At 44.4% G+C, this 23778-nt stretch overlaps 2 protein-coding genes across 5 annotated transcripts in view; one reads left to right on the forward strand and one right to left on the reverse strand.

The window, feature by feature from the left end:
- Positions 1-2294, reverse strand: part of LNX2 (ligand of numb-protein X 2) — a 69238-nt gene extending 66944 nt beyond the window's left edge. Inside the window, exon 1 of the mRNA XM_068170196.1 lies at positions 1658-2294. The gene's annotated coding sequence lies outside the window, so the exon portion shown is untranslated. The remainder of the gene's footprint in view (positions 1-1657) is intronic.
- Positions 2006-23567, forward strand: LOC137458888 (protein POLR1D-like). 4 transcript variants are annotated; one of them, XM_068170202.1, is made up of 3 exons: positions 2006-2123; positions 13246-13320; positions 22227-23567. In XM_068170202.1, the coding sequence occupies exons 2-3, from the start codon at positions 13304-13306 to the stop codon at positions 22510-22512; spliced, it is 303 nt and encodes a 100-aa protein (XP_068026303.1). In that variant the 5' UTR covers positions 2006-2123; positions 13246-13303; the 3' UTR covers positions 22513-23567. The 4 variants fall into 4 exon arrangements, with proteins under 4 accessions (XP_068026303.1, XP_068026302.1, XP_068026304.1 ...); XM_068170201.1 differs by lacking the exon at positions 2006-2123 and adding an exon at positions 2418-2577; XM_068170203.1 differs by lacking the exon at positions 2006-2123 and adding an exon at positions 8083-8102.
- Positions 23568-23778: the final 211 nt, after the last annotated feature.

Consider the following 23778-nt stretch of genomic DNA (forward strand, 5'->3'; position numbering starts at 1 on the left):
AATCTATTTGGCATAACAGTGTGCTTTACATCCTGCTGAATTTGGAATCAATCATTTTATATTGAATTGAGTTCAGGAAAGGGGACTCCTCCCTCAGTGAGCAGATTGCTTACAGGAAAGAGGGAAAAAAAAGGGAAATTATAAAGGACCCTATTAAGTCTTATGGGTCCTAGTAAGCATGCTGATATACCTTGTTTCCATTTTGAGGAAATTTGTTTTAATAAAGTCAGGGCAGCATATGGTACTAACATGTTTATTTTCCAAGTGGTGGGGATGCTAACCGAAACCATCTGATGTTTGTTCCTAAGCCTCCTTGATCTGCTGCTGGATTGCAGCTTAGAATAAAGCATCGCCAAGCCAAAAGGAATTGGGTAGAGCAACAACAACAACAACAAAAAAAAAGGCAGTAATTCAAAGAGTTTGTTTAATGAGAGCCCAGCTCGGAACACTTTATCTTTTAAAGCGCTCAAAAGCATTTATGGTTTGAAATTTATTTTCAGAAACCATCAAATGTACCCCAAAACTAATCTTCCACAGATATTTTTTACTTTGCACACAAAGACAAAAACAAATCGACAATATCATGTAATTAAAAACGGAATTAAACGAAGCTCAGAAGTACTTAATAGTGGATTTCGGCAGAAACAAACAATCAGTGCTATGCATTAGGAACATAGCAAGAAAAGTCACAAGTGACTGTCAGATTTGTCACTTCCACAGCTCCGGCAACTGTTTTCTCAATTAGGTGACCAAGTACTAGTATTAGGACAAGAGCAGTAACAATTACAAAGTATGCCTTGTTAAACGTTAAAAGACACGGGATTTTAAGCTCTTAAACCACATTTTCATTGGTAAGTACTACAAAGGGGAGACAAAAATGGAAAGCCCGGATCAGAGCACCGGGGACTAGAGTTAACAATTTGAAATAGCTGCCAACTACACAGGCTTCAGAGACATTTTACATACAGCTCCGAGTTCCTCTGGCGCAGCTGTAAAACACATAACCTGAAACCAGCTCCTGCAGCAGGGGTTCGCTTGCAGCTGTTCTTCTGCCTCCCCCGCACGCGGTAATTTGACTCCTTGTCAGGCAGCAGTTTCTTTAATAAAGCTGCATGAAGGCAGCATAAAGTGTATTCTGGCACCCCAAACACAAGCGCCTCTGGAGCAGATCCCCAACATCCGAGCCTACAGCTTGGCTGCACAGAGACTTGCTGTGGATCCAGGCTCACTTTCATTTACCTCCGGCGCGCAGAGACCCGTCGTGGGGTGCCCACCCCACGCTGGCACCCTCTCTCCCGCGGGGGCCAAGAAAAAGCCCCGCTGCTCCAGGGCGAGAGCCGGGCCGCTCGCTCCGGGGCGTGGGACCCTGCCCACAGGCGAACACATCTCAGCCCCGCACATCACCTCCCGGGCCTTAGTCCCTCTCCCGTACTTGTTGCCCCTGCAAGACAGCACAACCTGGCGTCTGCAGCAGGCCCAGCTCCGCCACCCCTGCGGGGAGCCCCCCCCCGGCGCCGCTGCTACCTCCGTGGCCAGGAAAGAGGGAAAAGCGGGGAGGGCGATGCGGCCACCGCCCTGCCCGGCGGTCCTCCTGTCGCCGTCGGGTGAAGGGAGGCTAAGCCGCCCGGTACCGTAGTGGGGCAGGGAAGTTACTCACCGCCGCCGGCTCCGTGCCGCGCTTTCCTCAGCCGCCGCCGCGCCCCTCAGCCGAGCCGGCTGTACCCGCCCGCCCTCACCGCTTGGCGAGAGACAAACTCCGGGCAGCACTTAGCGGAGCGCGTCTCCGCCGGACCGGTGCGCCCACCTCCGCCCCCCGCCCCGGGCAGCGGTACGGCCCAAGTGACAGTAGCGCTCCACCACTCCGGCGGCAGCCCGGGGCGCGGGGCCGGGCGGCAGGGCGCACCGCAGCCTATGGGAGCGGGCCGGGGCGGGCCGCGGCGGAGCCCGGGGCCGGGGTGTCCCCGCCACTCGCCTGATCGCAGCTCGTCGTGCAGAGCCGGGGGACAGCAGTGAAGATGTGGGCAGAGCCGGAGCGGAGGAGAGGGCGGTCGGAGTGCTGCCCTGCCCTGCCCTACCGGGAGACTTGTCCCCACTCGCCCGAGCCCTGGGGCCTTTACAAGAAGGTAAACCTCGGGGGACTTGGCGCTCCCGCCTCCCTGGCGCTGCCGCCGAGCCCGCCCGCCCCTGACTAGCCACAGGCGAGTGATGACCGCTCTCATGCCTCCTTCCGCCGGCCCAGGGCTCCTAGCCCTCTCGCCAGATGGCATGCATCGGGGCGGGCAAGAGTCTATTGGGCTGGCTGTCACCCCTCTCACGGGAGAACAGGAGGGGCCAGGAGCGGCCGCAGGTGCCGGGCGGGGTGTGGCGGCGCCCGGGCTCGCACCGCCCTGGCTCCGCCCCGCCGGGGTCCTCGCCGTTCTCTGCGCCTGCCCCCGCTGCTCCGCTCCGCCCTGAGCCAGGCCGCGAGCGGGTCGTGGCGCCGGTTTTGGCCTGAGCAAGCGGTCGGTAGAAGGGGAGAGCGGGGACTGCTGCCCGACTTTGCTGCGCCGCTATGGAGGAGGACCCGGAGCTGGAGAGGTGAGGGGCGGGGTGGCATCGGCTGAGTGGCCCCGGAAGCTCACGGTCGCTTAACAGGGCCCGGTGTCGCTGCCGTAAGGCCCAGGCAGCGTTGGGCCGGGGCCGCCTGGGACTGGCCTGTCTCGGATGGGGGAGGTTGGGAGGGGGAACGGTGGGGCTTCGCCTCGGTGGACTGCGGATCTGGCTGCTGCCGTAGGACAGCATCTCCCGGCGCCAGGAGGTGGCGAGTGGACAGCGGTGGAGAGAAGGGCTCTGCTCCGCCCCGGCCCGCTCCTTGCCTTCGCCGCGGCCCTTCCGGCGACAGCGAGTGTGTGTCCCGAGAGGCGCGCAGCTGGAAGCTGGTGTGAGCCGCGTCCTCAGGACACAACTTAGGAGCCCTCACTGAGGGAGCTGCAAGAGCAAATAAATCTTTCTACGTAATGGGAACGTCCAGTTCTTAAAAAGTAAACCCCAACTATTCTTGTGATGTACGCTGGTAGCATTTAGAAACAAGACAGAAAAGGCTTAGGTGGCTTATCTGTCATCAGTTATCATTGGGTGATTAGGTGTACTTGGGAAAAACAAATTAAGGACAATAAAATTCTGAGAGATTTCAAGTTTCAGTGTTGGATATGTGCCAGTTAATTAATTCTTAAAATTACTCTCTGCCTTGCATGGAATAATACTAAATACTTGGTAATTATTTTGTCCAAAAAAAGAAAAAATAAATTGCTTTCTACTTTGCATTTCCTTGGGACAAGAGAATTCATCTCGCTGTGTGTACTAAGTTACAGTGTTCCCAAGCAAACACTGGGGATTAAAATGCAAGTGTCTGCATTTGGATACTCGGTCACAGCAGGCCTCTCTCTCATACTTTATAAATAGACTGGGTGTTTGCATCTCGAATTTTGGGGGTAAAAATCTTATCTGTAGTTCCTGTAATTCCTTTATATTTGCAAACTTGTTTATGAGTAACTTCACCTTTTTAATGGCTGTTTAAAATACACAATTACAGCTAAGTGATTACCTGATGCTTTCTGAACTGTTCTCATGGTGTTCTCTCTTAACTTTTAAGAAAATGTACCTGAGGGTGGTATTTTCTATAGAAAATAACTTATTTCTGCTTGTATCTGGTAAATATTTTGCAGCACAGGGGTGGAGGAAGGGCTAGAGAGCATAATGTTTTCTAAGAGGCCTTTAATTCTTGGTAAGCTACTTCTGCTCTTGGATGATCAGTTTAATAATTAATGTTGCATGAATGTTATTTTTGCTAATGCCATTCCAAACTTAAACCTTTTTAATTCACAAGTTGAAACCCTGTCACTGTGCTTCCATGCTGTCTGTCTCCTGGCTGTTACTGCTGTGCTGGGAACTTAGTGCCCTCTGGTCAGTTTAGGGCATAGTGGCTCACTCACCAGCAACAGCTCCAGTGTCTCCTTCTGATGGAACCAGATTCAGGTTTTTTTCCTGCCTCATAGCTTCGGTCTGAGTTGGGAGTTGCTATCCCTTTTCTCCAATAATGAGGACGAAGCTCCATCACTTACAGAGTGGTACACAGTAGGGTTTAGCTGTTTGATGTCTCCAATCTATGCTACTGGTCTCCTTCATATGTGCTTAATTGGCTCTGAGCACATTGCAAGTACAGTATAGTGAACTTGATTATAAATTTCTGTCCTGGGTCCACCTGTCATTAGTTATTCGTGCCCTCAGCTGTCATAACATCTCACTTTGCTGGTAGCACCTGGCATTTACGTTTACTTCATAGAGTCATGGAATGGTTTGGGTTGGAAGGGACCTTAAACATCATCTAGTTGCAAGCCCTCTGCCATGGGGCAGTTATTTCTTGGTTAATACTTAGTTATTTCTTATTCTAAGTACCCTTCCCCCCTTCCCCATACAGTCTTCAGGAGTCTGATGCAGACCTTTCTTTATCTTTTGGTTTGCAAACATCACTCCTTAGTTTCATAGTCAATGACCAGCTTTGATCATGCTCCCCTGTGAGTAGTGCAGTGATCATAGTTAAGATTTATAACTTTTAGGAACTTTGTAAGATGTAGTTAGCATACAAATCATGACATTTCTGTTCTGTAGCCACAGTGTTAGCTATTTTAGGTAGATTTTTAAAAAGTGTTTAAAAAAGGCATTTATTTACAGTATTTTCAGTAGTCTGTCCCTGAATTCAGGTATGTCTTGCAATCTGCAAGTCTTGAATAACAGCTTTGCCGTGGGGGGGAAAGAAGTATAACTATTTTTGTGCATGGTTTTTTTCAGGTTTGAAGCAAATTTTTACTGCCCCAGCATTCCAAACAGTGATCTCTTAGGATAAGTCAGCCATCCTATTTTTTCCCTTGTTATTATTTAAACAGAGAGCTCTTCATCTTGCTTGTTATATTTTGTCCTTACTGCCACATTTTGCTGCTATTATTTTTTTGCTTTTACTGTGCCTGAGTCTTGCTTGACCTAGCATTTGACATTTCCCTCACTTTAATAAGAAGTAGTATTTGTGACCAAAGCTGAGTACTGACATGCAAGTTACCATGTGACTGTTGTGTACTGTGGATTTTAAAGTTAAAAGCTGTAAATACCACAGGTATGGGAAATATTACTATTTGCTGCATTTTACTGGTTTATTTCCTGACCTCCATCTCACCCAGTGTTAATCTTCATAACTTTTATCATGCAGTATGAACGGACATTTTTTCCTGTGACTGTGGTGGTACATCAGTGAAAACCTAGAGTCTTGAGAAACAGTGTGATTCTAAGTAAATTTTAGGCTGAATTCTGTTAATATATAACTAAGGGTGGGTGGTGTTGGATGATAGGTTGGACACAATGATCTTGAAGGTCTCTTCCAACCTGGTCTGGTCATAGAATAGAATCAATAAGGTTGGAAAAGACCTCAAGGATCATCAAGTCCAACCTGTCACCCAAGATCTCATGACTAGACCATGGCACCAAGTGCCACATCCAATCCCCTCTTGAACACCTCCAGGGAGGGTGACTCCACCACCTCCCTGGGCAGCACATGCCAAAGCCTAACAACTGTCTCTGTGAAGAAATTTCTCCTCACCTTGAGTCTAAACTTCCCCTGGTGCAGCTTGAGACTGTGTCCTCTTGTTCTGTTATTCTATTGGTCTATTTCTATTCTATTCTTATTGTGAGGATATGAACCAAGAATTGGGGGAGGGGGGGACGGAAGGCTACATACAAATCATCTACTAGGAGTGTCCTCCCTACTCTAGTGATGAGGTCTGTGGTGACAGGTTGGACTCAATGATCTTTGAGGTCCCTTCCAACCTTAGGAATACTGAAATACTGAAACTGTTGAGTTTATTTCCCCTACAAACACCTGCATGTGCTTCTCCTAGTTTATTTCAACTAAATATCTTCTGGAATAGTGCAGACCTTAACATTTTCATCCCTACCTAAAACAATATTTCTTCCCCTTCTCCTTCCTGAATTGTTGTGATGGTTGTTCTGTGTGTATGAAGCACAGAAACTTCTCTGCAAATGCAAAGAATGTGCCTTTATTATACTGAGTATCCAAATCCTTCCATAATCCAGTCTGTCTTTCAACAGCTATAAATCTTTCACAACTTTGGATATCATACCTTGTTATAAGCACCTACCAAGCTTGTTTGGGGCATCATTTACTTGGAATGAGGTGTTTCCTAAGGAGATGCTGTTCTGAATCGCAAGAGATGCTATAATTCTGTAACAAGAGGCCTGTAGTTGAGCTGAGAATCAATAGTGTAATATTTTGCTGCACCGTTGTCCCAGTTACACTTTATAGCAAGTAAACTTTGTGCCTGAGAGAAATTAATTGATAGTTCTTGCTGTTGTTTAACAGTTAAAATTGAAGTACCAGGATTTAATATTTAGATTCTTTGTTTCTTGGCCAAAACAAAGCTAAAAATCGCTGTTCAACATGGAATGGTGTATTTGTTACTTAAGATGGTGAGAAGATCATCACAGAAGCGTGCTCCAGGTAGCACTCATGAGGCTGACAAATAACAGCATTTCAATAAGTGTGAAACCTGTCTGACAAAGAATGGGAGCATTCACATACCTGCGGTGCCTCAGCCTTTGAACAAACATTAGGAAATTTGTGGCGTATTTGTGGCTTTTTACATTCTTAATGTTGTGGCTTGGCCTTATTCTTGACATTAATTTTCATCAGTTTTCTTAGTAAATATGAGCAGAAAGGACAAAGCAGCTCACAGGAGTTAATTGTAAGTAACACTGGCCTTCATTACCATTCCTATATTGCAGAAGGCAGTATCTTCAGTCCTTTACTTGACTGAAGGACTTGATATCAATTATTCAGATTAATTGGAATGCCAACATCCACTTCTATTTCCAGTCCCATGCATGGTTAAAAATAAGTTGTATAGACACCATAAAACTACTTTGAGAAAATGGATTAAAAAAAACCTCCTCTCTTGTGTTTTTTTTTTCTCCTGGGCTTGTAGCTTGTTGTCAAGACCTAGAATGGCTCAGCAGGTAGGTTTAAGTGTGGTTTTGAGGATTGCAGTAGTTGAGTGGCCTGGCAGTTGAGGTTAAATAATAGTAATATAGACTGAAAGCAATAATTAATGCTGTGAAGGTCTCTCACAAAGATGTTTGTTACAGATGTCCTTTCTCTGATTCTGGGAGATGTTGACTATGAACAGTGCCCTTCTAGTCCATGTCTGTTGACTTCTGTAGCCAATTGTGTGCTGTGAAGCAACACCAGTAGGTGTATTTTCATTAGGGTTCTCATTGGGATCTTAATGAGATGATGACATAGGTGGAAATGTGCCTAAAAGCTCCAGAGCACACCCACAGATGACTAAAGAGAGGCCATGGTGGACAAAGGAGCCCAAATAGTGCACAGGCCCATCCCAGCAGCTACCAGCCCATCAGAGGTTCATCTACATAAGCCCAGAGGAGCACAGGGGCACAGTGGCAGATGGGAACCTACAGTGAAGACTCAGAGGAATGAGTGTCTTCTCTGAACCCTTCCCAGGACTGGCCCCAGGAGACAGCCTCAGTCAGGTGTGACACCCATCAAGATGAGTCAATGCTGAAGTGCCTTTAGGACTTAAGGGTGTTGCTGCCTAGGCATGTGGGATACATTATGGGATGCAGGACAACAGCATTTCGAAACTGCATAAGGCTTGTTACAGGATGCGCAGAGGAGAAACCACAGGCAGGGAGAGGGATAGGTTCAGGTGATTCAGGGAGAATCAAGAGTGGAAAAAATAGAGAAGGGGATAAAAAGGTCTGGTTATGTGTGAATAGGCTGCTGGTTGATATACTTGTCTGGCCATGCTCTGTGCCTGATCAGCACAGTTTATCCTGTTTCTGTTATGTTCCTTTAGGGTGAGGGATTCTGAGGGGAGAGTGTAAATCTCAGTGCTAGCAGTTAGAGTCAAAACTGTGGGTTGAAGGGATCATGTGTCCATGGTACCAGCAACTGGAACAAGTGCAAGTCTAGATGCCAGCAATTGAACTGGGACCCTAGGCTGCAGGGCTGGGTGCCAACACCCAGCATGTTTCATACAGTGAGTATAAGCAAGTGTCTGCCACTGGAGTGGGACTGGGGACCTTTTTATCTCTGCTGCAATACTGGAGCAAGTGTGACAAGGGAGTGTGTGGCTGCTAGTGAAGATCAAGCTGGATCAGCTAGTGAGTGAGTAAATAAAGTGGAAACTGGAAGGTATGCATATAGTAAGTGTGGAGAGACATTAGGGCCAAGGGGTTTGCAGAGGTGAGACGTGAGTGTACGCCTGTGTGTCTTTATGAGGAAGACTGCAGTGAGATTGGATACTGGGGGACCCAGTCCCAGCCAGCTCTTTGTGATGGTCTGTACTAGCAATGGAGTTGGGGTGAAGCCCTCAGTGGCTCCTACACCTGACCAGAGAGAAGAGCAGGATAAAGCTGTTGGTGTAAGCGCTGTGTGTGATGCTGAGTGGTGTGGCCAGTGTGGGGGTGTGTGTGCCTCCTGCTGGGAGTAGATTTTCAGCTTTGCTACTGGTTGGACCTGGGCATGAAGCTGTGGCTACCTGGCCTCTCGGCTGATACATCTTCTAATGGAGTGGTCCATAATTGCAAACATTGGGTGGTCTCTAATGACATGGTGTTTTTGTGGCCTGTAACTGTATCATACACACCTCTTCATTACCAAGTACTCTTTTTTTTGAGTCTGTGTGATTTTGGGTTTTTTTTCAGAAGTGATGAAGCTGTTTCCCTGTGAAACAGAAAATCTCTCTTGTTTTGCTTGACTTTGAAGCCCTTAACATTCCCCCCTTTTTTTGGACATATGCATTTGTAATGCAAGTTGTTAGGATTTATGCAGTAGGAGCTTTGTCTGTAACCTCAGAATATAGAGGAAAAAGATTTAATCCCTCAAAAATGTAAATAGGTCTTGGACCATACTCTTGAAGATAAAAATATCGCTGCTTATACCTTCACGTTGCTGTAATTCTGCAGCCAAGTGTGATTGCTCAGAAAGGATTGCCACAGCAAGTTTTAAATGATGCTTGCTATAAAAAATGCCAGAATGATGACAGTGTTCTTACATGTGCCCCATCCCTAATTTTCCCTCCTGTCTTTCCCTTGGTGTTTGGTTGGTTCTCGTGTGAAAGTTGTGTGCCATGTTCCCTTTGTTAATGCTGCTGCTCCTGGAGCCGAAGCTGTTAACCACAGGACTGGTTGTATAGGAACCAAGCTGTAAAAATGAAGAGAGCAAGGAATGCAAAGTCCTGAGAGACCTCTAAAAGCAAATGTGAAATCCCTGCTTGCTTAGCTTTTAAGCTTTTGGCTTACTTGTGTAGAAGATACAAGTTCAGTGAATGGAAACACATTCTTTCAGAGGACCCGAGCATGTTTTTCATTTGTCTGTGCAAGTCGAAAGGGCTTTTTAAAGGTGCAGTGAATAAGAGTGATGTTGAAAGACTAATATTAGGAAACAATTGATAAGAAGGGAAGATGTTGAAGCTACTAAGATGGATGCCAAGTCAGTTTGGTATTTGATACAACTGGGGGGGGGGGGTAGGGGGGGGTGTCAGAAGACTCGGTTACATAATGACTTCTATTAACTTAGATAAGAACTAGAATTGGTGTTGTCATACTAATTTCATAGAATCATAGAAGGTCCAGGCTGGAAGGGACCTCCAAAGGTCATCTAGTCTGACCTCCCCACAGTCAGCAGGGACATCCTCAACTAGATCAGGCTGCCAAGGGCCTGGTTGAGCCTTACCTTGAATGTCTCCAGGGAAGGGGCCTTAACCACCTCCCTGGGCAACCTGTGCCAGTGTTCCAGCACCCTCATAGTGAAGAACTTCTTCCTGATATCCAATCTAAATCTGCCCTTCTCTAGTTTGAAGCCATTGCCCCTTGTCCTGTCACTTCAGGCTTTTGTAAACCGTGTCTCTCCATCCTTCCTGTAGGCCGCCTTCAGGTACTGGAAGGCTGCTATTAGGTCTCCCTGGAGCCTACTCTTCTCCAGGCTGAAAGACCCCAGCTCCCTGAGCCTGTCCTTGTAGCAGAGGTGCTCCAACCCCCTGATCATTTTCGTGGCCCTCCTCTGGATCCTCTACATCAGGTCCATGTCCTTCCTATGTTGAGGGCTCCAGACCTGTACACAGTACTCCAGATGAGGTCTCACCAGAGCAGAGTAAAGCTCTGGATCTGCTGGCATTGCATCTTTTGATGCAGCCCAGGATGTGATTTGCCGTCTGGGCTGTAAGTGCACACTGTCTGCTCATGTCCAGCTTCTCATCCATCAGCACCCCCAGATCCTTTTCCACAGGGCTGCTTTCTAACACCTCATCCCCCAATCTGTATTGATAGTAAGGATTGTTCTGGCCCAGGTGCAGAACCTTGCAGTTGCTCGTGTTGAACTTCATAAAGTTCACATTGGCCCAGCTCTCCAGCTTTTCCAGGTCCCTCTGGACAACATCCCCTCCCTCTGGTGTATCAACACCACCATTCAGCTTGGTGTCGTCTATAAACTTGCTGATGGTGCACTTGATCCCACTGTGTCATTTATTGTGATGTTTTCCCTGAAACTGAATTGCAGCTGTTTAAAATTGCATGTGTTTGTATGATTTAATATTGCTTTGTAGCTCTGATACTTTGGTTTATTATTTTAATTATAAAACAGTGAGAGATTTTTATAGTAGTATATTAATGACCAGGTTTTAATCTGTCTTCAAGTCAGGTTTCTCAAAATATAATCACTAAGTTTGGTAACTGTGGTAAGTGATCTGTTGTCAAGACACTTCTTTTTCCTCTTTCTTCCCTTTGGCTGACATGGCTGTTGGAAGGCTTAGGACAAGCTTTTATAAAGGCTGCATGTTCCTGCTGTCATTACTATAAACTAGCTGAGATTGCAAATTCTGGGTTTGGAGGGGAAAAAAAATACCATAATTTCATGGAGACTTGAGTATGCAACATTTCCCATGTTCCAGTCTTAGAGCCTGTTTCTTCTTGGGGAGCAGCCATCCCACACACGCTCCACCGCACCTACCTAGGGAGGCAGCAGTAGCTGATGAGGTTGCTGACACTGTACTTAGCTTAGCATCTAGGTGCAGATGACTCAAACAGGTGACAGCTTACCTGGGCAGATACTCAGTTTCCATGAAAGCCTGTGGTGTGACTGGATATGCAATATGTTCTCACAGTCAGATGTATGCTTACAAAGGGATTTGAAGTACCCAAAGCCCTGTTGCTACTGAGATCGTGCTAATAGCCTTGTATGAGAGAAACTTACTTGGAGAACCTTAAACCAATGTGTCATTAATAGACTAGTGCACAGATAAGCAGTGCTACCATTTTTGGTGTGTTCCTCTGTTACAATTTCTGAGGAAGTCTTGGATGCTTCCCCTTGGAAAGTCCTTCAAATCTAGACTGTCTTCCCCTTGGAAAGTCCTTCAAATGCAGACTGTCAAAGAGTTATGATCTGTGAGCATTTGCATGTCTGTCTGGCACAGATGGGTGGATGGAATGGTTTCCCCTTGGAAGAAAAGAATATATAGAGATAGATAAGTTGATCAATAATTATTTATATGTTGTTTGAGAACCTGTGACTGATCTGGGAGGAGTAGTCCCACAGTGACTGGTTCCAAGTGTGAAATATGAACATTTGTTCAAGCAGAACTGCAGAATAACTGAGTAGCTACACCTTAGTGTACATTGCTGCTGTACTCATTTAGAACCAATTTGTCTTCTGTTGCCAGGGAAAACCAAAGTATGCTGAAAAGCACTAGAGAAAGAAGAAAAAGCATGCCTGTTTATTAAATGTCGCCAGCCTGTCCTGATGAATGAATGAATCCATGATTGTTAATGTGAAGGGAGCTGATAAAGGCAAGACCATAACAAACTGAAGGAGGTTAGATCTATAGACTGACACATGTGGGCTGCTGTGTAACTGTATAATAGTTTCTCATTAACTACTGAAGGAAATTGTGTACACAATTGATACTTGGGCTGGTTTTTAATCTGTGGCAAACCAGCAAAATCCTACTCTGCTGATAGTATCATAACAACATGATGGGGCATGGCTTCCTTGAAGTTTGAGTTGAAATCTGTTGGCAGTTACCTCTTTTGCAGTCTGCACACACACATGCGCACACATGTATTAGCAAGAGGATGATTGTGTCGCTTGCATTGGCTGCTGCTGTTTGGACTTTCTGGGACATCATAGCTGGGAGAGTTAAACAACAAATACCCTCTTTATTGCCTTCTGTTTGCAGTTCCTCAGGCCTTCAGTCATGTTTGTGGTGTTAATGCTTAGTTTCATATGCTGGGCATTACAGCCAGATTCATAGCTTTCCTCTTCTGTCTTGCAGTTATTTTTAGTTGACATACATAGTTACTTACAGTTAACTGACCACATTGTTGGTTTGTGCATTCAATTTATATGATAAATGGCTCGTGTTACCTCTTCATTGGGTTTTGCATTGACTGTGTGCTATGGAGCAGTTACTGAAGTTTTATTTGAGATAGAAATTAATTAGCAAAGAGAACTGAAAGACTTGACATCACGAGAGTTACCTATAATTTGCATAATTTATACTCCCCAGTGACTTTTTTATGTGAGCCTAGTTATTTAATTGCTTTAGTGTTAGTCTGACTAGCTTGTTCCAGATGCTGATAATGTGAAGTCTGGTCATTTAGGGTGGTGGGGGATCGTTCGTAGTCACAAAGATGAGCTCTTTTCTTCCACTGTTTCACAAAGTTAGTGCCAGTTGACAACTGGTAGTTGCAGTGCTTTTGCTGTCACCTGGCTGCTTGCCATTTTTCTGGTGTCATTTGACTGTGCTCAAAATAGGTCTGCTGTGCTTGAGAGACCTAAGTGAAGTGACAGCAGGGAAAAGCATTCCCAAGGTGAAGCAATGCAAACTGTGCTTTTCAGTGTGGTACATTAGTTTTGCAGACTATTTCTGCTCTTCAATTAGTATTGCAGTTGTTGTATTTGTAGCAACTTTAATTGCTTTTAATATATACAAATGTTTCTTTTAATCTTGGTGGATAGGAGTCTGAATTATCTTAGCAAGAAAGTCAAGGTGATTTTGGTAGCCTCTTTATTACTGCTTATTTCATTACAGTGAAGAAGCTCTCCACTCTATTTACAGAAGTGCATAAAATGGCAGGTTCTCGTGTTCTGCAAGTGGTAACTTTTTTTCTTTCCCTTATATTTAGGAAGGCTGTGGAAGAGTTACTTAAAGAGGCAAAACGTGGGAGAACCAGAGCGGAAACAATGGGAGCTATGGGTTGGTAAGTTGTGCCAAGAGGACATAAATTATGACCAAGGCCAAAATAAATTTTACCTTTAATGTTTTACAGAAGTCTGTACCTTTTAATTTGCTGATTGTTTAAATAATTTGCCTTCATGCAGGTATTAATTTGTCTGAACAAGAGTTTGAAACCAGATAAGAAAGACATTCCAGTAAATTCTGCTGGGTGCGAAGCTGCTGGGTTGAATGTGTTGAAAGCAAAGCAATTGGAAAATTGGAGTAGCTTCTGTAATAGTATTCCCTTTTAGTAGATGGAATTCTAAAGCCTGGATTGGAACCTTATGAGTCTTTAAATTGCTGGATAGCTTCAGTGTGCACATACTTAGACACTGACCACTGAGTTAGATTCTGTTTAAGGTAAAAGAATTCATAGCCTGATAAAGAAACCTAAACGCTTAAAGCAATGAAGATACTAAACAGTCCTCTAGTAGAGGATCCATGTATAAATTGCAGAGGAAAATTAACTCAAAGTATAATCCAATCTTGGAAGGAGGTAATTTTTTAATACAAAACCCCCTCAACAGCTAAACCCCAAGGGCTAATTTGTATAGCAAGTGGGAAAATAAGCACAGTATTTTAATCCTAAGTGAAATACAGTATTAATTCTTCAGCACAGTATTTCAGTTTTTACAGCTAGATTAACATGGAATGTAATGCATGTAGTTGTAATTACTGAAGTAATTACATGCTGAGAGGAGTAATTAATCTCCAAACAATGCATATGACTTTGATAAGAAGCTCCTGGATCTAGGGATCTTCACCCAAGTAGTGCACCAGTTGACTGTGTTGAACTCATTTGCAGATAAGATTTGCCTTTCCCCACCAGCAGTAGTAAAAGATAAGCCTGCTCTGTCAGTGATGTTCTGTTCTCAGCTAATTCCTTGGCTGTGTTTGTTTTAGTGGCTCTGAAGAGGTTCAAATATGTCTTGCTGAGAGAAGTCAATCCTTTAAGTTTTTAACCAAGTTTTTTGAGTTTTACATAGTTTACCCAGTATTTCTGCCAGAGAGGCAGCTTATGGGCTGTATGTTAAAATAATTAATTGGTTTAATCCCCTGGAGTGGTTGCAGCTACACTGACACAGCATGCTTTTGCCTAGTCAGTCATGCCAAATGGCCAGATAAACCAGTGCAGGTAACTAGCACCATGGAGTGTTGCATGCATCCAGCCAGCTACTGTGAATTTGCAAGTTAATTCCAAATACAGAGACTAAAGATTTCTCTTGGGGAGATGACCAAGCCTTCCTGTGCAACTTCATTGCCACTTGTGGAGTCTGGAATTCACCTGCCTGGAGTGTGTATGAGATTCTACTCTCGGCTACTTCTTACTGCTTGTTTGTAAAAGAGTAGTGTTCCTGCTCAGCTGCCTGTGGTGATTAGTTCAGAGTAACATGCAGTTTGCTAAAGCCTAATACCCAAGACCTGCCAGAGGAGGGGATGGCCAAAGGTGGCCTGTTCTTCAGAATGAGCTGCAGGTTCCACTAGAATGAAATTGTGTCTGGCTAGGTCAGGATTGTGTTGTAGGAGGAGAGAATTGTCAAGAAGGCTTCAGGCAGAGGAAGACTGTTGACAATGAGGATTGACATGGTGATATCCTGAACTGAGACTGTAGAAGTCAAGATCTTTTCAACTTTAGAGGAAAATAGGAATAGTTATACAGGGCCAGAGAGAGGATTCATCTCTGCTGTGCCCAGTCTCTTATCAGTGGCTGTTACCCAGTGCCTAGGAAATGGAGAAAGAAAGGTACAAGAAAGTAGCTGTAGCTCCTCAAGATGCTGTCCCAGCTTCAGGCAGCCTGCAGCTCAGATACCCTGCACTCAGAGCTGACTTTTTTATTTTGGAATATTTTCCTCTCTGAACTTATCCTTAGGGAGACTGGTAGTAATCTCTCTTATTTGTCACAAATCTGCTGCTGTAGAGTTTGGCAAAGGCTGGTGTACAGCTTGTGTTATGTGGCTGTAAGGGAGGTACAAAGCTTCCCCATAGCCAAACTTCCAGTACATCTTTGGTGTCTAGCTCTGCAAGTGTGAGAGACAGACCAGCAGCTGGAAGCCACCCCTGCTCTGCTCTCTGTAATATTTTACATGTCTCATTGTGCTGTTCTGGTCCTTCTGAACTGGTGCAGCAACAAGGTATTGCTTATATATGTGGGAGATGAGATAACCATTAAGATATTTAGAAGGAAACTGAAGTATGCTCAGCTAAGTATCACACTCCAGCAAAATGCCATCAGACGTAACTGATGTTAGAGTAAATCCTCAAGGGCTTGAGAGATTAGATCTAGGACTGACATGTAACCTTGCAGCTGTAGAGTACTGAGAGACAAGGTACCTGCTGCTCTGAGCTTTGTGAATAGCAAATGAAATGAGCAGAAAAGTTAGTTCATGAAGGTGTGTATTGATAGACCAAATCCTGGGAAGCATAACTGGTAGAAGCAAAGAAACAAGGTCATTACAACTTGTCTAAAAGGGCAGTCCTAACAGGTAAAACACACAACCTTCCTTCCTTGCCAAACTCAAAATGCTTACAGGTGTGTTTCACGAGGACTTCTGGGATTTCCTCAGCCCTTTGTCAGAGTAGTCCTGGAGAAGAGATGCACAGACCCTGGAGACATCTAGTGTAAGGCCATCAGTCCTGCATTGGCACTGGATAGTTGAAGCAGCTCAGCCTATGAAGAAAAGATTTTTCTGCCATCTGTCTTTGGGTAAGAAGAAGCAGAGGCTGCTGCTTCTCCTGCTTTGATTCCCATTTATGTTGCTCTCCAGCAGCTGCTGAATACTGGGAAATAAATTTCTGGAGCCAGTGGCATTTGACAGGAGTTGGTTAAAGGCAGGTGTGTGGGGAGGTGGCATTTCTGGGGAACCATAGTGTGCAAGTATGCACAAAGGAATAGTGACTACTGGTGGTAACCTGATGGCAGCAAAACCTTAGCCATCAAGTCTCTGAAGACTGTTTTGGGATTGCTGTCAGGTTCAAGCCACTCTTCCATTACTGTCCAGAGTTGTTAATTCTCACAGCTCAAGTGCATGGTTTAAAGAAATACCCTGAGCACTCCTGCCTACTTTTCTGCTGTCCCCTGGTGCAAGGTGGATAGTCAGCTACTGTTTCAGACTAAACTGTAAGCATCCAAGCTTGCATAGCTAGCCAGTGCAGAAAAAAACGTACCAAAGGGTTCTTCAGTGCAGGGTCAGATACAAAGACTCAGCCTCCAAATGTGGGACAGTGTTGTTAGTGTGTGTTCCTGTTTGGGAACGTTTGGCCAGCGTTACAAGCTTGCTATGGATGGTTGGGTGGGTGCTGCAACCTGCAGGGGCTGGATACTAATAGAAGAAAGTCTTGACCCGAGCAGGGAGATTGTCAGTGATATCAGGCAAGAGTTTATGCAGGAGAGGAAATTATCTAAGATTGTCTGGACGTGAAGCAACTTGTCAGCATTGCCAATGGGCTGCATGAGCTCATAGTTGCTTAAGTGCCTTAGGTCACTGGCTTCTGTGCTCTCAGGACTGCTCACCTTGGCAGTATCTAGGTCTGTGGCAAATTAATCCAAGAAATACTGGATATTCTTATTGGTAGATCTCCCATTGTTGGCTCTCGTGTATTGACTTGCTCCTTGGATAACCTCAAAATTCTTGCTCTCAGCGCTACAATATTTCTGGTTCCTACAGTGCTCCTTTTGTGTGCACTCTATGGCCATAGTCATTCTTGTTGGGGTTCTCCTCCATCCTTATGACACCACATGTTGTAGATCTTGATGATGATACAGCCAGTCCAAGCACTGGTAGAGCTAGAGAAAATGTGTGAGAGAAGGATGTCACGGTTTAGACTCAGCCAGCAGTCAAGCCTCATGCAGCTGGTCACACAACTACCACCACCAACCCGACCCTCTGGTGGGATGGGAAGGAAAACTGGGAGAAAAAGACATGTTGAGATGAGGAGAGTTTAATAGAATAGCACAAGAGAGAAGCAGCAACAGGCATAGCAATACTATTCATGAAACAGTGTATAAAGTGAGTGTTATAAAATGGGCCAGGCACTTGATCCTGTCCAGTGCTGCCACAGCTGCCTGCTGGGAATATCTGCACTTGTCTCACCCTCCCCACCCCCCCTTAATGTAGCAGGCCTGACACCAGTATGGTGTGGAATGCCCCACAGGGTGGTTCAGCTGCCTGTCTTGGCTGTGGCCCCTACCAGCTTCCTGTGAAAAAATTAACCCTGTCCTAGCCAAACCCAGGATCAATGGGGAGGGAGGATTGTCTTCTGAAGGTGTCTTAATGCTGAAAACATTGATTTGTGGCTAAACTTCAGTGATGGTGCTGTGATGATGGAACTCTGAATATCAGTGCACCTGTCTGGAACTTAAACTTTGAAGGGTCAGTTGTTCCAGGCCTGGAAGCTGTGGACAAAGTGTAAGAACACTTGAAATGGTTAGATAAATTTATCCTTGACTCATCAGAGAGCACTGGGGACAGATGGAATAAATCTGTAGGATATTTGGGGTTTTCCATTGTGTGTCTAGTTAAAGCTAAAAGCTCAGGTTTTCTGAAGTGTTTTTGTTGATCCTGTGTACAGTGGAGTTTCTTCCCATTTTAGGGGGCCACCTAGCTTTGAGAAAGGCAGTTAAAATGCCACAGAAGCTACTGTGTGGAAAAGTTCGAGGGGCTTACTGATTTTATTTCTCCACTGCATAGGTCTGGTCTTCAGAGATGCAGGTAGCAGGTGAGCTAAGGCTGAACTGAATACAATCCTCTCTTGCTTGAAAAGCTTACCTAAAATATGGAAAACAGGATGTTTTGGGATGGTTTCTTCATCTCTGCATTTTAAGAGCAGGTGGAGTTGCAAAAAGAAGATAAATTTTGAAAGCATTAAATTATTTTAACCCATGTTTCTTGTAAAGCAATCCTAAAAGGGCTCTTTTCATTCCTGTAGACAGCTTTCTGGTTCATGCCAAATCTGTTAGAAGTACTTCAGAGTACAAAATAATGAAGAAGAGGCTGAAACATTTGAGGGCTCTGGAACTGCAGAATGCTGTGTTGCATTGTCTCGGATGGGGTGTTGCATGACTGCAGCAGCACTGCCTTGTGATTCCCTTGCATCTCTTTAATTTGAATGCGAAGAGGAGGAGAAGCAGAGTACAGACAGAGGTTGCAAAGTAAGTCTATTAAAATCTTGTGATCAGATCACAGGTTCCCATCCAAACTCCTCCCAGCTGCCTCTAGTTGCCAAGATCATACATAAAAGTTTGCAGTGTCCTTCCACATCCCCTCTTTTGTAAGATCCCCTGTGAAGGGATCACAGCTTAGACTAGTGAGTTTGGCAGAACAACCTCTAGCTACCTTATTTTTGGCCTTCAGTCACTCTCCTGTTATATACTGTATTCTCCATGGCAGTTTGGAAGTGGCAGAAATGTAACCTATAAGCTTGTAAAAGTGCTCTATGGCACTGCTCACTAGTCAGCAGGATTGCATTCCATCTTGTGTAGGATGAGCTTGCCTCTCAGCTCTTCAGAAGTCGCATTGAGGGCAAAGCTGTGGTTGAACTGAGCATTTGCAGGATCAGGCCTACATCAAGCCAAAGGCTTGTCTTTGAGGAGGTCAGCTTTTTCACTTTAAGAAATTGTGTCAAAGATAACAGTGGATTGATGCTTTTAATCCTCACAATTCCACATACAGCATGGATATATGCAAACATCATGGGCTTGTTTGTGTGCATGTGTGATATAGCCTGGTGCCATACATCTCACTTCCTTTAAGACTTAAAGGCAGAATTTGCTTTGTTGAAGCCTGAGGTCAATAAATCAAAGGACTAATGCTTCTCCTCAGCACCATAATCTGCTGCTGTTCCATCAAAGCTCAGTGGCTCACTTTTATCACTGTATGATGGTGAAGTAATGACATCTCTTAAGTGACTCTGAAGCCCTGCATTTCTCATCAGTTTTCATTCTTCATATAGCTCAGGCAGCACTCATAGTGCCAAAAAGAAATAAACACTTCAGCAAGGTGGATTTATATTGAGGAGATTGTCTCATTCTGGTGCTATATGTATTAGTGTTTAATCAATGTATTAGCTCTTAAGGTAAAGCAAGACAAATGTGAAATCGTTTTTGCCTGGATGCAGCTTAGGGAAAGCTGCACTCTTTGGTAGGAAATGTTCAGGTACAACATTTCAATGCTGTCATAAGACATGTAGAGTACTTAAAAAGTTTAGGACAAGAGGTAATGGCTTCAACTTGTGCCAGGGGAGGTTTAGATTAGACATTAGGAAAAATGTCTTCACCAAATGGGGGTCTCAAGCATTGGAACAGGCTGCCCAGGGAAGTGGTTGAATCACCATTCCTGGAGGTGTTTAGAAGAAGTAGATGTGGTACTTGGAGGCATGGTTTAGTGATGGACTTGGTGGTGTTAGGTTAATGATTAAATTTGATGATCTTGGAGGGTTTTCCCAACCTAAGGGATTCTGTGATTCTGTATGTTGGCTGCTTTGTGTTATGTTTTGGGCATAACCTGTGCTGTGGCGTGTTCAGAACCATGTTCATAGCTGATGCAGCTTGAAGTATAAACTATCATCCTGGCATATGTTAGCCTTGTATTTTTACTCAGTTAATGGATAAATACTGCCTTCCTAGTTTACAAAACATCTATTCTGGATAAAGATCTAGGCCTTTTTTTGGTGCCCATTTTTTAACTAGTAGTTGAGCAAAACAGTGTAGATTTATGTGCAGAAGAATGTCTGCCAAGAAATACCAAGCAGGAATAAAACAGTGGAGCTGCTTAATGTATGCCTCTACAATTGCTCTCCCAAGTTATTTGAGGATTTAGAACAAAACCAGTTATTGATGATCTGGATGAGGGCATTGAGTCCATCATCAGTAAATTTGCTGACAACAACAAGCTGGGGGCAGGAGTTGATCTGCTGGAGGGTAGAGAGGCTCTGCAGAGGGACCTCGACAGGCTGGACAGATGGGCAGAGTCCAATGGCATGAGATTGAACACATCCAAGTGCTGGGTGCTGCACTTTGGTCACAACAACCCCATGCAGTGCTACAGGCTGGGGTCAGAGTGGCTGGAGAGCAGCCAGGCAGAGAGGGACCTGGGGGTACTGGTCAATGGTAGGCTGAACATGAGCCTGCAGTGTGCCCAGGCAGCCAAGAGGGCCAATGGCATCCTGGCCTGCATCAGGAGCAGTGTGGCCAGCAGGAGCAGGGAGGTCATTCTGCCCCTGTACACTGCACTGGTTAGGCCACACCTCGAGTACTGTGTCCAGTTCTGGGCCCCTCAGTTTAAGAAGGATGTTGACTTGCTGGAACGAGTCCAGAGAAGGGCAACGAAGTTGGTGAGGGGTTTGGAACACAAGCCCTATGAGGAGAGGCTGAGGGAGCTGGGGTTGCTTATCCTGGAGAAGAGGAGACTCAGGGGTGACCTCATTGCTCTCTACAACTACCTGAAGGGAGGTTGTAGATTGGTGGAGGTTGGTCTCTTCTCCCAGGCAGCCAGTACCAGAACATGAGGACACAGTTTCAGGCTGCACCAGGGGAGGTTTAGGCTGGAGGTCAAGAAGAAGTTCTGCACAGAGAGAGTGATTGCCCATTGGAATGGGCTGCCCGGGGAGGTGGTGGAGTCGCCGTCATTGGAGGTGTTCAGGAGGAGACTTGATGGGGTGCTTGGTTGCATGGGTTAGTTGATTAGATGGTGTTGGATTATAGAATGGACGCAGTGATCTTGAAGGTCTCTTCCAACCTGGTTTGGTTTATTCTAAATAAAGGTTTATTCTAAATACTGCTTAGTAGGCAGACCTGAAGTAAAAGACCCTGATAAATGCCATGCCCACTTAAAAGTTATGATGTATGCTGAATAATCTCATGTGAGTTTCATTAGGTTTCTTGTTCTGATGTCTCTGATTATTCTGAGGTGTCAAAAGTTTTTAAATGGTCAGGGTATAGTTTCAATACTTCACAAAATACTGCAGCAGAGTAGATGATCTTAAGGTTGTGGTGTTAGGATTTGTTGACTCCATCGTTTACTCAGTGAGTGACACTGCTCTGATTTTTTTGGAGTTACTGTTTAACTTCTCTGCCTGCTCACAGCCTCAAAAATACTGTGAGGATGGACCCCACAATGGCTCCCACTGTAAACAAAGTCATCAGAATGACTTCTACTTACTTCAGGAATATATACAAATTAACTTTTTTCTTTCTCCTGCCATTTTTTAAAGAAGTGATACATTTGGAATGAGCACAGCAGATACAAACAAGACAAGATAAACTGTATGCCTCTTGTTTACTAGAACTGTCTAATAAATCATGTTGAGCTGCAAGAAGAGGAAGTCAGAAACAATGGAAGAATTGGATAAGTATCTTTTGTGTAAGAAAAAGAAATGAAGTGCTTTGGTGGTTGCCAGATAAAATTTGTATGCCTCATGGATATGTTTTATCACTACAGATGTTTGGGTTCTTCATGCAAGCATATTTTCTACTTTAAGAATATCCCCATTCATAAGATAATGCTGACTTTAGTGGATTATGGCCTTAGAAACCATTCTGATTTGACTTAGAATATGTTACTACATATTTCATTCCTGAATGCCTAAGTTAAGCACTGTCAACCTTATAATGCATTGTCATCCTCTGCTTTACCCTGGACACAGTATATTGTGAAAACCATGTGGATTTTCACTTTGTTGGAAGTAAAATTATTCTCCTCCTATGAAGAGTAAGATAAAAGGAAACTGGAGACACCCTTGAGCGTGTCTTTCTGTACTGAGAGTTTACACTAGGTGGCATGCAAGGAAAGCCAGAAGCACAAACCTGTCTTAAAACTGCTGAAGTTAAAATCTCAAGACTTGTTTCAGGATGTTTTTATCTTGTCTTTTGATTGCTTTTAATTGTCTTTACAGGTTGAAATGTCCTCTTGCTGGTACCAATAAAAGATTTCTTCTTAATACCATCAAAAACACATTACCATCTCAAAAAGAACAAGACCAAGAACGTGAGCAAAAGGAAGACAGTAAGGAGCCTGAGCCAAACAAAAGCAGGAAAGAAGAAAAGCAAAAGAAACGCAGGATTCACCCATATACTCCCAGCTTTCAGTCCAGAAGGAGAGTCAGCTACTCTCCTCCGAGGCACCGAAACAGGAACCACCACACAAAGGATAAGCATGAAAAGCGATCAAGCAAACGATGAGGAGAGTGGTGAAAGTGTGTTGTTACAAACCAGGAGTGTCATTAAGAGTCAGACTGCAGGGATGGTCCTTTTTTCAGGAAAAGGTGGTGTTCTAAATTGAATTTTGAACTGAGTTGCTTGTGTGAGAAGTAACCCTGAAGTAGCTTTAGTAAACTTTCCTTTGGGACCTTTAAGAGAACAGCAAAGTGCAGCATAAACCTTTCAGTCATTTTAGAACAGACATTCCTTTCCCTGCGCTCCATTCCTTATCCCCCTTCTGGCTAAGCTTAGGGTCTTGGTGATGGAGTGTGATACATGTGTTACTGTCCGATACAACTTGTTTAGTCATGTCACTCTTTTAAATTAAGCAGAAATCTATTTATTCTATAAAGTTGTCAGAACTTCTTTGCTGCTAACCCATAAAGAAGTTTTGCTTGTTTGGGTTAGTTTAGATTTAGAGAATCTAAACGAAGGGAGAGCTGGTCAGTGCGTTCTGTATAGGATATAAGAGTTTGCTTTCTTTAGTGTACAACCAAGACATTTTAAATGGGCAACACTGGTTTTGCTTTGCAGGAGAAACTATTGGGGAGTACTGATGTTGCTTGTTATTGTGTATTCACCAACCTGTCATAGATAATAATAAACATTACCCCTAAAAAGCCATAACTGCAATAATCGTCTCTGTTTAGACTTCCCTCTGTAAGGAAGTAGTTTGAACAGTAGTCTGTTGTCATGGTGCTTTCAAAACAAACCTTGAGAAGACAAAATTATGTTCTCTGTCCACTGCTAGGACATTTCCAAGTAAATGTGTAATACTAGAACTGCAGAGGAGTTACTTACAAACAGTCAAATGCTCACTTTTCCCAAGCCTGTGTGATGGTTCTGTAGTGGTACAGTTATGAAGCAGGTGATGTGGAGCACATACACCGCACATCAGCATATTCTGCGTCACTTCTGTTTGTGTTACAATAACAGACTTCCTGTGTGGAATATTTTGTATTGCAAAAAGAATTGTTTTGAACCTAAGTTTCTGGTTTTAAGCGTGTTGGCAATAAAAGCAGAAATGTTCATTAAAAGTGCTTTGTGGCATGAATGCTTTTAATGGGTTTCTTAACTGACATGGGCCTCTCCTCTGAGGGAAGGCAGAGCTAGCGCTTTGTGGCCCTTCAGTGTTGTGTCAGGGCAAGAGTGCCACCTGTAGGCTTATCCATACCTCGTCTTGCGGTGCTTGCCTGTCTCTCTTGGAAAGATCATGCTAGCAAAGAGATGGGAAGACCAAAGTGGAGA

This window comes from Melanerpes formicivorus, unplaced genomic scaffold (genome assembly GCF_026170545.1).
Source record: "Melanerpes formicivorus ecotype bairdi unplaced genomic scaffold, bMelFor1.0.p_v2 SCAF_292, whole genome shotgun sequence".
In the NCBI taxonomy this organism is placed as follows: domain Eukaryota; kingdom Metazoa; phylum Chordata; class Aves; order Piciformes; family Picidae; genus Melanerpes; species Melanerpes formicivorus.

Coding starts and splice junctions, on each gene's coding strand:
- LOC137458888 (XM_068170201.1), top strand. CDS start 2,552: ATGGAGGAGGACCCGGAGCTGGAGAG. Junction 2,578..13,245: donor GAGGACCCGGAGCTGGAGAG/GTGAGGGGCGGG, acceptor CCTTATATTTAG/GAAGGCTGTGGAAGAGTTAC. Junction 13,321..22,226: donor ACAATGGGAGCTATGGGTTG/GTAAGTTGTGCC, acceptor TTGTCTTTACAG/GTTGAAATGTCCTCTTGCTG.